Below are 14,542 nucleotides of genomic sequence, written 5' to 3'. Positions count from 1 at the left end.
ATTTACCTTCGTTCCACTTTGTCCTTGCATTCACATTTATCCATCAAACAATGAGGTCGGAGTCCCAGTGAGCAGCTCGCCTTGCCACTTTGAAGTCCGGCTGAATAATTTATATTTCTCTGTATGTACATTCTAAAGAGTCGGTCCACTTCTCGTAGCTTTAAGTTTGTAAAAATGAATAAACAGCATGAAACTGCATACTAGTTTAAAGACTAGAGCTAAGTAAAAACACTGCAAGATAGTTCCGCTGATCAGCGTTCTTCAGCACAAAGATGCCCCACAAAAGTTACTGCAAGTCAAAAGTTCCTTTCGTTCTACCATCTCTCTGTTGTTAAGAATGTAAATGATTAAGAAATAAACAAGTTGTCCTCCCATATTGTCATGCGGGCTGAAATTTTAAATACTAAGTTTTGGAAACGCCCCAACTGTGTTCAACCAATCAGCATTTGACAGCACAGTCTGCCTCTCTGAGATTCTTGGGGAACTTCTGAAAGTCCCACATCACTACTCGGAATTAAAAATAGTTCCTGTAGAACTAAATCTACCCGGGTGGTGGAAACACAGGCGGGTAAATGGGAAAGTTTGTGTAAAAGTTCCTGCGGTGGAAAAAGACCTAATGTGTTGATTGCAAAGTCTATTAGCATGGAAGAATTAGCCACACACGTGCTACCAAAACAGCTCTTATCTCTGGAGCTTTCGATTGACACTTGGCTCGAAAACAATAGAAAGCTGTTTACCTCATTTCCTGTAGCCAATAATTTAGGGGGGCCAAAATCTACCAGCCCCTCTTCAATGTACAGTACGTAGTTCAAAACAATGAAATTGCAAAAATGCCAATATGCTGCTTTATGGAAGGATTTTTATGTAATGGCGCTAAACTTTATGCAGAAATTGAACAGCCTTAACTGTCACTCTGCCTTAGCTTGGCGGCAGCTAGCTTTGACTTTTTACCGAATGACTGCCGTGCTAATTTAGCAGTAGTCGCAGTGCTAGCTCATTTATTTTCATGGTATCATTTAACAACTCTGATCTTTTGTTGTCATACTTATGTTTTGTCCTGAAATCACAAGATGTGTATCTAAGTCGTTTAATGAGCATACACATATTGTGTCTGAACTTTGAATTGATAATTAAGAAGTTTCTTAAATTAAACAGTTAATTATTTGTAATATTTGCACTAAAAAATATTGAACAATTAGTTTGCCCTGTATATGACCCCCTTGTATATGTTTCAAAGAAAACAAATATAATCATCGTTGGTCATCCATCATACACTACACATGAAGTAAATACATTATTTAAACCACAAGATCAGGAGGATGTTGTGCATGCCAATAACAGTAACTTCATCATGACATGATGTAGACATTGACCAGATGGGTGAGATGGATGAATGGAGGAAACTGTAGATGTTTTATGGTTGGATCATGTAACACCCACAGACTCAGTCAGATGCTAGCTGTAAACAGCCAGCCAGCCATGGCCTAGTTTGATGAAAGTGTCTCACTTGCATGGATTACTTGCCTCCTTTACAATCAGTCAGTGCAACCTCCTCAAGCCTCTCTGTTTGTACTTGTGACCACAGCAATGTACACATTCATTTCCACCCGTCAGTGGGTTCTGGAAAATAGACTTTGGAGGAGCATGGAAGTGTAATCAGGAGGGTCATGCTTGAGATACTTTTGGCGAGCTTGCACAACATCCAGGCTATTTAACCCTGACCCATCACCCTGTAAGGCCCTTCCTCCCAAGCATACACTCAAAGCCCAAGCTCACAGATTAATGTTGCATGAAACAGGATCCCTGGGCCGGTCCACTGTGGAGCTCCTCACTGCTGTTAACATTAATGGGATGGAGACAGTGGAAAAAAAAAACCTTGATTGCTTTATTATGACAGGTAAAGTGCATTGTGACTGAACACGTGCGAGCAAATGTGTGCCTATGGTTTAGTAATTATCCCTGTAGCGTTCTATAATAGTTTTGTCATTATAATTACAAATCCTGACCCACTTCCCCCTTTCCCCAACCATAATATGTTATGAAGACATAGCAGGGTCCAATAATCATTGTGATTGAATTACCTGTGATCATCGATTTGAAACAGTGTTCCACCAAACGTCATTGAATCGCGAGCTAAATACCAAACTGTTCATCTAATAGATTAATATTAATCAGTTACTGCAAATATGGAGTTAATTTTGGTCTACAATAAATTTCTCTAACGATGGATGCAAAGATGAATGCACTAATTTGCATCCTAATAAAGGTTTGATTGTTTTGTATTAATAGTGAGATAAATTTACCCTCACCTCTGCACAGCTTTTTAGCATAATGTTCATGTTCCATCTCACTGCATTTCCCAGCCCTATTTGCAGAGCAGCTCCTTTAACTCCTTCACTACTCAGCAGTAATAGACACAGTTAGTATGCGATTAGTACTTAGCTAATTGTTCAACATCATGCATAGAGAATTAAGCTTCCCTGCAATTGATTTCCCAAAGGCCGTGGATTAGATCATAAACAGGCAGATCCTCTGTTGTGCAGAAACAAAAGTTACTAATGCGTTAGGCATAAGAACCTCATATATATATATATATATATGTATATATATATATAAATATATATGTATATATATATATATATATATATATATATATATATATATATATATATATATATATATATATATATATATATATATATATATAAATAGCTTTTCCCGTTTTGGGGTCGATATAAGTGTATATATAAATAACATAATATTTATATATCAATATATATATCAATATATATATCAATATATATATATATATATATATATATATATATATATATATATATATATATATATATATATATATATATATATATATATATATATATATGTATATATATATATATATATATGTATATATATATATATATATATATATATATATATATATATATATATATATATGTGTGTGTATATATAGAGTGCTCAACCTGAGATCGGTAGGTTTTGAGTTCAAACCCCGGCCGAGTCATACCAAAAACTATAAAAATGGGACCCATTACCTCCCTGCTTGGCACTCAGCATCAAGGGTTGGAGTTGGGGGTTGAATTACCAAAAATGATTCCCGGGCGCGGCCACCGCTGCTGCTCACTGCTTCCCTCATCTCCCAGAGGAGAATACTTTCGCCACACTTAGTGTGTGTGTGACAATCATTGGTACTTTAACTTTAATATATATATATATATATATATATATATATATATATATATATATATATATATATATATATATATATATATATATATATATATATATATATATATATACACATATATATACTGTATATATATGTATACTGTATATATATGTGTGTATATATATACATATATATACTGTATATATATGTGTGTATAAAAGGAAAAAGGTGAACTAACTGAAAACATGTTTTATTGTCTAGTTTCTTCAAAATAGCCACCCTTTGCTCTGATTACTTTTTTGCACACTCTTGGCATTCTCTCGATGAGCTTTAAGAGGTAGTCACCTGAAATGGTTTTAACCTCACAGGTGTGCTTGAAGCTCATCAAGAGAATGCCAAGAGTGTGCAAAGCAGTAATCAGAGCAAAGGGTGGCTATTTTGAAGAAACTACAATATAAAACATCTTTTCAGTTATTTCACCTTTTTTGTTAAAGGCCTACTGAAAGCCACTACTACCGACCACGCAGTCTGATAGTTTATATATCAATGATGAAATCTTAACATTATAACACATGCCAATACGGCCGGGTTAACTTATAAAGTGACATTTTAAATTTGCCGCTAAACTTCCGGTTCGAAACGCCTCTGAGGATGACGTATGCGTGTGACGTAGCCCGGCGAACACGGGTATGCCTTCCACATTGAAGCCGATACGAAAAAGCTCTGTTTTCATTTCATAATTCCACAGTATTCTGGACATCTGTGTTCGTGAATCTGTTTCAATCATGTTCATTGCATTATGGAGAAGGAAGCCGAGCAAGCAAAGAAGAAAGTTGTCGGTGCGAAATGGACGTATTTTTCGAACGTAGTCAGCCACAACAGTACACAGCCGGCGCTTCTTTGTTTACATTCCCGAAAGATGCAGTCAAGATGGAAGAACTCGGATAACAGAGACTCTAACCAGGAGGACTTTTGATTTGGATACACAGACGCCTGTAGAGAACTGGGACAACACAGACTCTTACCAGGATTACTTTGATTTGGATGACAAAGACGCAGACGTGCTACTGTGAGTATGCAGCTTTGGCTTTTTTTTGCGTATGTACGTAACTTTTTTAAAATATATAAGCTTTATGAACCTTGGGTTAGGTGAACGGTCTTTTGGGCTGAGTGATTGTGTGTGTTGATCATGTGTTTGAATTGTATTGGCGTGTTCTATGGAGCTAGGAGCTAGCAGAGGAGCTAGGAGCTAGCATAACACGTACCGTACCGTACGTGCGCGTCACGTACGTAACTTTTTAAAAATATATAAGCTTTATGAACCTTGGGTTAGGTGAACGGTCTTTTGGGCTGAGTGATTGTGTGTGTTGATCAGGTGTTTGAATTGTATTGGCGTGTTCTATGGAGCTAGGAGCTAGCAGAGGAGCTAGGAGCTAGCATAACAAACACGCAGGTGTTATTATGCAGGATTAATTTGTGGCATATTAAATATAAGCCTGGTTGTGTTGTGGCTAATAGAGTATATATATGTCTTGTGTTTATTTACTGTTGTAGTCATTCCCAGCTGAATATCAGGTACCGTGAGTATGCAGCCTTGGCTGCTAAACATTCGATAACTTGACCGTATGTGCGCGTCACGTACGTAACTTTTTAAAAATATATAAGCTTTATGAACCTTGGGTTAGGTAAACGGTCTTTTGGGCTGAGTGACTGTGTGTGTTGATCAGGTGTTTGAATTGTATTGGCGTGTTCTATGGAGCTAGGAGCTAGCAGAGGAGCTAGGAGCTAGCATAACAAACACGCAGGTGTTTTTATGCAGGATTAATTTGTGTCATATTAAATATAAGCCTGGTTGTGTTGTGGCTAATAGAGTATATATATGTCTTGTGTTTATTTACTGTTGTAGTCATTCCCAGCTGAATATCAGGTCACCCCCGGCTCTCACAGCATCTTCCCTATCTGAATAGCTTCAACTCCCCACTAGTCCTTCACTTGCACTTTACTCATCCACAAATCTTTCATCCTCGCTCAAATTAATGGGGAAATTGTCGCTTTCTCGGTCCGAATCTCTCTCACTTCATGCGGCCATCATTGTAAACAATAGGGAACTTTGCGTATATGTTCAACTGACTACGTCACGCTACTTCCGGTAGGTGCAAGCCTTTTTTTTATCAGATACCAAAAGTTGCAATCTTTATCGTCGTTGTTCTATACTAAATCCTTTCAGCAAAAATATGGCAATATCGCGAAATGATCAAGTATGACACATAGAATAGATCTGCTATCCCCGTTTAAATAAAAAAAATTCATTTCAGTAGGCCTTTAAGTACCGTACATAACTCTACATGTGTTCATTCATAGTTTTGATGCCTTCAGTGACAATCTACAATGTAAATAGTCATGAAAATAGAGAAAACTCATTGAAGGGGAGAAGGTGTGTCCAAACTTTTGGCCTGTACTATATATACTGTATATGTGTGTGTGTGTGTGTGTGTATATAATATACTCCAACCTTTTGGTCAACTTTTCTCTGCCTTTATACTACACTTGCCTTTAACTTCCCCCATCACTTCTTAGGGGTTGCTCTGAGCTTTACCGCATTCCCATGGTGGAGTACAAAGTCGACAGTGAAGGTACACCCTGCGAGTACAAGACACCCTTCAGAAGGAACACCACCTGGCATAGGGTGCCAGCAGCTGCTGGAGCTCCTTTGTCCAGAGGATCACCTACTCAAGGACCAGATCGCCTCCAGTGCCAGCAGATTCTGCAGCAGCATCAGGCCGCTATCCCACGCAGCACATCCTTTGATAGGAAGTTACCAGACGGATCCAGGTACAGTCAATGTCCAGTTATCTCTTGTACGTTTCGTCCAGATTTTATCTAATTCAACCATTATAACCAATGTAAAATGTATACCCACAGAATATGACGTAGGGCTGCACAATTTGGGAAAAAAATGTGAATCTACAATGTTTTGTGTTTTACACGCATATATTGTAATTTGTCAGAGGCATACATTTGCTCAGTGGCCTAGTGGTTAGAGTGTCCGCCCAGAGATCAGTAGGTTGTGAGTTGAAATCCCGGCCGAGTCATACCAATTGTCATGTCTGTGATCATGTTTTGTTTGGCCATGTGCTGTTTTGGTTTTTGGACTCTTTTTAGTTCCTGTTTGTTTCCATGACAATTTATTAGTTTCACCTGTTCACATTTTGGACTCATGCACTGGTTGTTAATCATGTCTCTACTATTTAAGCCTGTCATTTTCAGTTGGTCTGTCTGGCGACATTAACTCAGTTTACTTCTGTCATTATCACGCCCTGTTTATGCTTCATGCCATGCCACATAATTGTTTGTTTTTTCACGTCACAGTAAGTGTTTTCGTTTTCATGTCCATAGCTTTTGCCCAAGTGCTAGTTTATTGTTTTGTTCATAGCCAAGTTTTACCTACGCCTTGTGCGCACCCTTTTGTTTGTTTCTTGTTATAGTATTAAATTAAATCATGTATATACCTTCAAGCCATGACTGGTCTGGTCCGATAGCATTCCGGGAAAACCATCCACGCAGCCAGCTGCAAGATAGTCTACGTCGTGACACCAATGACTATAAAAATGGGACCCACTACCTCCCTGCTTGGCACTCAGCATCAAGGGTTGGAATTAGGGGTTAAATCACCAAAAATTATTCCCGGGCGCGGCCACCACTGCAGCTCACTGCTCCCCTCAACTCCCAGGGGGTGAGGGTGATGGGTCAAATGCAGAGGATAATCTCACCACACCTACTATGTGTGTGACAATCATTGGTACTTTAACTCTAACTTTAATTTCTAAGAAAATGTCCCTGTATTGCAAAACACAAATGTCCACTGCGGAGGACACTTGGTCTTAGAAGGATATAACAGAATTGTCAAAAATGCCATCACTTCTCCCATTAGCTGATTAAATAGATTGCCAATGTGCCTCGCTGGCCAGGGTGAGTTGGCCCCACTGCACTGGCCGGGTCGTAGAGCAAAAGAAGAAAGTGTCGACCTCTACGTTAGGGAGGGCGCAATGTGAGTCGTTGTGTAAAATGGTAGCTTTTTTTGGACCTATATAAATACCATTTAATTTTATTTTTTATATTTTAAAAATTTGAGTACATGACAGTGGAAATCGGGGTGGATTTTGTTTTGTGCATCCCTAATGTGAAAATATTTTTACATAATTTTTAGCGTATATTCTTATTCTTTTTTGCTTTTTTTGCTTTGCTGTGCAAAAAAAGCAGAGAAAAAGACAAAGCATCTCAAAAAGTTTGACACTGACTGAACTAAGGTCTCACGAGGTCGTGTTGTGGAATATGCTGATCAATGAAAATGTTGTTTTAAACTGTAACATGGGTCAAACAAGAAATCTCACTTTTTTTTACTTAAACTTTATTCTGAAAAATGATGACGGTTTAGCCTGTTTTGGGATAGCATCATCAAAACAATAAAAGCAAGCATAAGCTCAAAGCATAGTCGAGGGATTTAAAGGAAATAAACCAACGTGGTCTACTTGCTTTTAGTTAAACATCATAACCCCAAAGATGTAATCCTTTGAGGTGTATCTTTGAACTTTCAACCTTTTTAGATTCATGGAAAAAAAAGTATGTAAGGCTTGTGTTTTTATATTTGCATAAATATAAATGAAGCCTTTTAGCCCAATGAATTTAGTGCTTCTCTTTCATCCCTCTTTGATGATAGAGTCCCGCTCTGTTTTTAGACGGTCTCTTTAGGACATCTCCATCCAGCCATGTAAAGCACTGATTTGTTCATCCTCTTGAAACCCCTACAGTCATGATAACCTTTCCACAGTGTCACAATGACCCCCTGTGGTTTTGCCTGCTCTCACTGTACTGGGACAACGACCGCCTCCTCTGCCTAATCAGAGTTCCTGTCAGTGGGAGCACTCCATTTTTCAATTCTTTCTTCCTCTGAATGTATGCCTCCTACTCCACGCTCTCTGCGCATCGCTGGAGAGGAGGTGATGGGGACACTGACACAACTCAGGTCATCTCATCCAATTACTGCAGAAACAAAGAGTGTGTTTTACTCTATATGAGGAAGTCCAGGGGGAGTAGTGACGGAGGAGAAATATCGCAAAATAAATATAGGAATTAAATCACAATAGAAAACGATCGATAAAAAGGTGTAACTCGGCAAATTAAAAACAAAAAAATAGCTCTTCTTAAATGTTTATTTCATGTTGACATGCAGCAGATATTTTTTTTTACATTACATCAATATACTGTATATCCAAAATCCAGGTTATGATATATTGCACCTTCTGTGCAGACCACTGCGCCTTTTGTTGTGCATTTCTATACCGCTTTTCTCAATTAGGGTGAGCTGGAGCTTATCCAGCCGACTTTGGGCGAGAGGTGGGTGCACCTTGAACTAGTCACCACACAATTGCACATATTGTACAGACAAGTAAACATACCGGTACTCACATTCACGACGATAGGCAATTTGGAATTACAGGTCAATTAGAATGCCAATTTTTTTTTTTCTAAGACATATCTTTTAATTCTCAGCATTGGTCAGATCCAGTCCGAACTAAGTTCATAAGCATGAACTGATGAAGCCTGCTCGGATGAGAGGCAAAACGTCTTTGACTGAACAGCCCAGTTGTGACCGATTGACTGCCCTGAGCATACAATGACCAAGATTAATTAAAACATCTATAGACCATACTTGCCAACCCTCCCGATTTTACCAGGAGACTCCAGAATTTCAGTGCCCCTCCCGAAAATCTCCCGGGGCAACCATTCTCCCGAATTTCTCCTGATTTCCACCCGGACAACAATATTGGGGGGCGTGCCTTAAAGGCACTGACTTTAGCGTCCTCTCTCACCTGAAAAGGAGACTATTATATACCTGTATGTCTCCGTTATCCATAGGTTTATCTATAACCCATAAAGTAGGCAGGCACGGAGCTATTTCTCAGGGTGTGTTTATTCCAGCCGGCACGTTAATACACTGACACACAACATCCGGATTCCCATCATGCATTGCTTCAAAACTACGGCAAGTAGTAATGTCCAAAAACATAACAGAAACGAAGCAGAAGAACGAAAAAGAGGCATGGCGACGACGAGTAAGAAGAAGAAGTACGCTTGCAAGTTCCAAAATGATTGGAAAAAATAATTTCAGATCATCCAGGACAGCTCGAAGGGGAAGGAGTATGCTGCCTCCAAATTTTGTAGATCAGACTTCTCCATTGAACGCGGTGGCCGAACGGATATACTCATTAATGAACGGATTATTTATATATATATATATATATATATATATATATATATATATATATATATATATATATATATATATATATATATATATATATATATATATATATATATATATATATTTATATATATATATATATATATATATATATATATATATATATATATATATATATATATATATATATATATATATATGTATAAGAAATACTTGAAAATATATACATCTAGCGCTACCCACCCCGGCCCACCCCCATCTCCCCCCCATCTCCCGAATTCGTAGGTCTCAAGGTTGGCAAGTATGCTATAGACACATGTATTTTAAGTACTTAAGCAAGGGCAAACTTATAATAAATAAATGTAAACTACATTATATTATTGATCTAAACTAAGATGCATTGCAAAGAGTGTTACTTGAACAATTAGCCACAGAGGTGTTGTCTGATTGAATAGTTCCTTTAAAGGGGAACTGCACTTTTTTGGAATTTTGCCCATCGTTCACAATAATTTTGAAAGACGCGACGACATATTCTAAATATTAAATGAACAAAAATAAAAAGTTGAATAAAAGTGAATAAAAGTCAGCTAACAGCAGAGCCAATGGGAGCTCCAAAATTCCACCCATAAGATCTGATAAATAACGATTCAAAAAGCGCCAACAATACTCAATTTACATTTCGTGACTTTAATATTAACCAAGTATTAATGATATTGTTAGTATTAGCGCTAACACAGACAAACTATTTATAGCGGCGACGTAATCACTCCGTGTCTCCCTATGTTTACAACATCGAGTGGTCTGCTGCTTTCTTGCTTCCCGGCTCCCTGTAAGTCATACTTGCCAACCCTCCCGTTTTTAGCGGGAGAATCCCGGTATTCAGCACCTCTCCCGACAACCTCACGGCAGAGATTTTCTCCTGACAAACTCCCGGTATTCAGCCGGAGCTGGAGGCCACGCCCCCTCCAGCTCAATGCGGACCTGAGGACAGCCGTTCTCCCGTCCGCTATAAACAGCTTGCCTGCCCAATAACATCTACGGCTTTCATGAACGGAGAGCGAAGCACAAGGCGGCTGCAGCGCAGCACTGTTCACAGTCCAGTATTATGGGCCACCTTGCAAAATGGAGACCCAAAGGTGTAATATATGCCGAGACAAAGATGACTATGCTGATAGCTGCAAGCAACATCCCATTCTCATTTGCGGATGTTTACAACAAATCCGTGAAGAATATGTACCCGGATTCAGCATTTGATGAAAGCACTTTTGTGCGTGCCACACAGCAATGCATCATCAGAGAGGGTGTTCAGCATGGTTAGAAAAATTGTGACAGAGAATAGAAAGAGGATAGACAATTCAACCCTTAACTCACTCCTTTCCTGCAAAATAAATTTCACAGATGCTGCCCAGAGCTATGCTCCTTCAAAGGCTGTGCTTCTGGCTACAAAGCATTGTATTTTCAAGTACAACAATGAGTAGATGAGTGTTGTGTGTGTGTATATGTGTATATGTGTAAATAAATGAACACTAAAATTCAAGTATTTCTTTTATTTATATATATAATAAAATAAATATATATATATATATATATATATATATATATATATATATATATATATATATATATATATATATATATATATATATATATGTATATATGTATATATATATATATATATATATATATATATATATATATATATATATATAGATATATCTATATATATATAGATATATCTATATATATATATATATATATCTATATATATATATATATATATTTATATATATAGATATATATATATATATATATATATATATATATATATATATATATATATAGCTAGAATTCACTGAAAGTCAAGTATTTATATATATATATATATATATATATATATATATATATATATATATATATATATATATATATATATATATATATATATATATGAAATACTTGAGTTGGTGAATTGTAGCTGTAAATATACTCTCCTCTTGATCATAAATCATGAATCTCACCTGGACATGAGACGTCTGGGAAGGTAATCTAACAAGTTGGGACACTTTGACAGCCAATTTAGGACCTGGAATTGGCGAGGACGACACAAAAAGCTCTTTTTCCAAATTTCCAAATTCCAAAAAAAGTGCAATTCCCCTTTAATTTTTCACCCAACTCTCCTACCAACTTTGATTTAGACTTCATTTTTTTCACATTCAAACTCATGTTATGACAATGTCTACTATATTTGATTAACCTCTCTGTCTGCAGGATGATGCAGGACATGGAGAATCCCCAGGTTACTTCCTGTAACAAGGGAGAACAACATTACAGAAGCTCACCTAGTAATCAATCCTCCTCCAGTGATCCAGGACCCTGTGGCAGCAGCTCCTGGTCCCAACAGCCTGGATATGATGGGTGTGTGGTATTTTATTCTTAAAAGGATTATGAAGGCAGACACTGTACATTCAGTCTACATTAGTAATTAAGGACAAGGACATGGGTTATGTTTGACTCTCAATCCATTCAATATTTCCTTGACATTTCCCTGATTGTGTTCATTAATTGTTGCTTCGTTGACCACTGCGGAAATACTGGGGAAAATGGAACGTGCTGATCAAACACACTGATCATACACTGAAAAGTGCAGATAGCAATTGTTTTGCGCATTGATATTGTGTTGTGACGAACAGGCCAAAGTAGGCCCGATTCAGTTTGATCACTTATATGTATTACTACTATTAAAAAAAAAAATCCTTTCTATGAAAGAGAAATCATCAATTAGGTTTAAAAGCCTTTTGGCCAAATGTATTTTTTTGTAATACCCTTTTCTCCCTCGGTTCTCAGAACACACTCACAATGTAACAACAAACCATTCTACAGAATTACTGACTGTAGCTGGAGTTTGGCCAACAAAGCGAGACAGGGCCAAGTCTGGTTTGAAAATGATTTAAATGAAATAAATATTTCCAAAATGTACAATTTGGAGAAGACTTTGAGGTTTATTGTCATCACTTATCATTGTTTGCTGGAAATTGTGTAGTATAGAATACTTGGCCCTAACAGCTTTCACCCTGAGACTGGCGATAGAGCAGAATGCACCAGAGACCAATATCTGTCTATCAAAGGTTACAGACCATGACAATAAGGTTTGCTCTGGTGTCTTCCTGTCAGCACTCTCAAACGTGCCTTAAACTTTGCAAGGATCCGTATCGCTGCGGTCTGTCAGAGCCGACATCATGCAGAAAAGAACAAGACCTATTGACTAGACCAGGGGTCGGCAACCCAAAATTTTAAAAGAACCATATTGGACCAAAATGAATCCGTCTGGAGCCGCAAAAATTAAAAGCCTTAAATAAGTCTTATAATGAAGGCAACACATGATGTACTACTATCAAAATGACTATGTGTCGCAGGCTGACGCAAATCTTCGTTGACAGAAATGTTAAAATGTAATATTTATTCTACACATTTTTACAACATTGGAAAACATTAGTAGAAACGTAGGCTTTTCAGAGGGTGAGATAACGTCTGAAAGTTACTGGCATTGAATGGCCAAAGATATAGATGTGTGTGTACAAGTTAAAGGAAACTGCAGGCTGTCTGGATTTATTACAATCTATGCAAGCTGGGTGACGTTTGCTGTGGTCTATAATGGCACACAAACAACTATCAGAAATGCAGCCAATATTACATACATATAATGTGTCATGAGACATGCAAATATAAATTAAATAGACTTAGACTTAGACTTAGACTTAGACAAACTTTAATGATCCACAAGGGAAATTGTTCCACACAGTAGCTCAGTTACAAATGATGGAAAAGATGGAAAGTACAATGCCCAGAGGACATAAGTAAAGGAAATTAAATTAGGTATAATGATGCAATATGTACATATAGCTAGCCTAAAAAGCATGTTAGCATCGATTAGCTTGCAGTCATGCAGTGACCAAGTATGCCTGAATAGCTCTCCACACATGTCAATAACATCAGCAAAGCTAACCCTTGTGCATTCACGCACAGCATAAAAAGTTTGGTGGACAAAATAAGACAAAGTAGGAGTGTCATTACACACGTCTTTCTGTGGCAATGTTGGAGAAAGTTGTACATGTAAACAAACTACGGTGAGTTCAAGGACCGCCAAATCTAGTAGGACAAAACTGCGCTCGCCAAATACTCTCATCAGTGAAGCATGTTTAATATAAACAGCGGGATTTCTAACAATTAGGGAGGTTTGTGTCATGTTTGTCCTCCTACAGAAATCATATTAAAATAAAAAATATATTTCCCCCCCAACTTTTTTCATTTTCATACATTTAAAAAAGCCCCTTGGAGCCACTAAGGTGGTGCTAGAGAGCCACAAGCGGCTCTAGAGTTGTGGGTTGCCGAACCCCGGAATAGACCATAGATCTTCAACTACAGTCGCTTTGAAAGTTTAGGCACTGAGACCTCCACCTAGAAGATAGAAGCCTTATTATCTCTAGCAACTTCCATTAGAAGCAAGTTGGAAAAATTATATCCTCTTTTTCTCAAAAGCAAGCTAGTTTCTGGAATGCTAAGTCGTCCAAATAGTCTTTTGTGTGCTTCTCGAGTATTTTAGCCATAGTGATTACACGCTAATTGCCTTAGATCTGCGGAAAAATCTATCTTTTCTCCTTGTGGAATACACTTCTCAACGTGTCCTTGCTCATAATTTCTCTACAGATGTCCCTCTCCAATCCTCCATGAGCATGCAGAAGACATCCAAGGGGGTGATGGAGACATCCACAGGGAGAGAGAGCCCACACTGGAGAGGACCAGGTCGGCCGGTGAGTCCTTCATCCGACCCGATTAAGCAGGATGTAATGTCTACAGATTTCATTTTTATATACGCCTGTGTCCTCCTTGATGATCTGCAGAGGCCAAGTGGCACATCCCATGCACTAGGATTCTGAACCCATTGAAGCAGCGAGAAGGAAGCAAAGACTCACCCAACAGGCTCTCTAGGGTAAAAGTTCAAATGTTTCTTTTGATTTGATATTAGTGGACAAGATTTTTGGACAATGCATCCTTTCACCTCTTATCAGACTCAAAGTGAATGTGAGCATGTC

The 14,542-nt window shown here is 37.9% G+C and overlaps 1 protein-coding gene across 4 annotated transcripts in view; it reads left to right on the top strand.

Annotated features, from left to right (window-relative positions):
• LOC133657331 (signal-induced proliferation-associated 1-like protein 2) overlaps positions 1-14,542 on the top strand; it is a 114,258-nt gene that overhangs the window by 59,066 nt on the left and 40,650 nt on the right. For all 4 annotated transcript variants that reach the window (XM_062058531.1, XM_062058529.1, XM_062058530.1 and 1 more), the window contains exons 9-12: positions 5,768-6,022; positions 11,721-11,867; positions 14,157-14,260; positions 14,351-14,439. In XM_062058531.1, coding sequence (XP_061914515.1) covers positions 5,768-6,022; positions 11,721-11,867; positions 14,157-14,260; positions 14,351-14,439 — 595 coding nt within the window. The remainder of the gene's footprint in view (positions 1-5,767; positions 6,023-11,720; positions 11,868-14,156; positions 14,261-14,350; positions 14,440-14,542) is intronic.

Source organism: Entelurus aequoreus, linkage group LG09, assembly GCF_033978785.1.
Source record: "Entelurus aequoreus isolate RoL-2023_Sb linkage group LG09, RoL_Eaeq_v1.1, whole genome shotgun sequence".
Taxonomy (NCBI): Eukaryota; Metazoa; Chordata; class Actinopteri; order Syngnathiformes; family Syngnathidae; genus Entelurus; species Entelurus aequoreus.
Note: the sequence above shows the minus strand (reverse complement) of the source record. Positions and strands in the feature narration are given on the sequence as shown.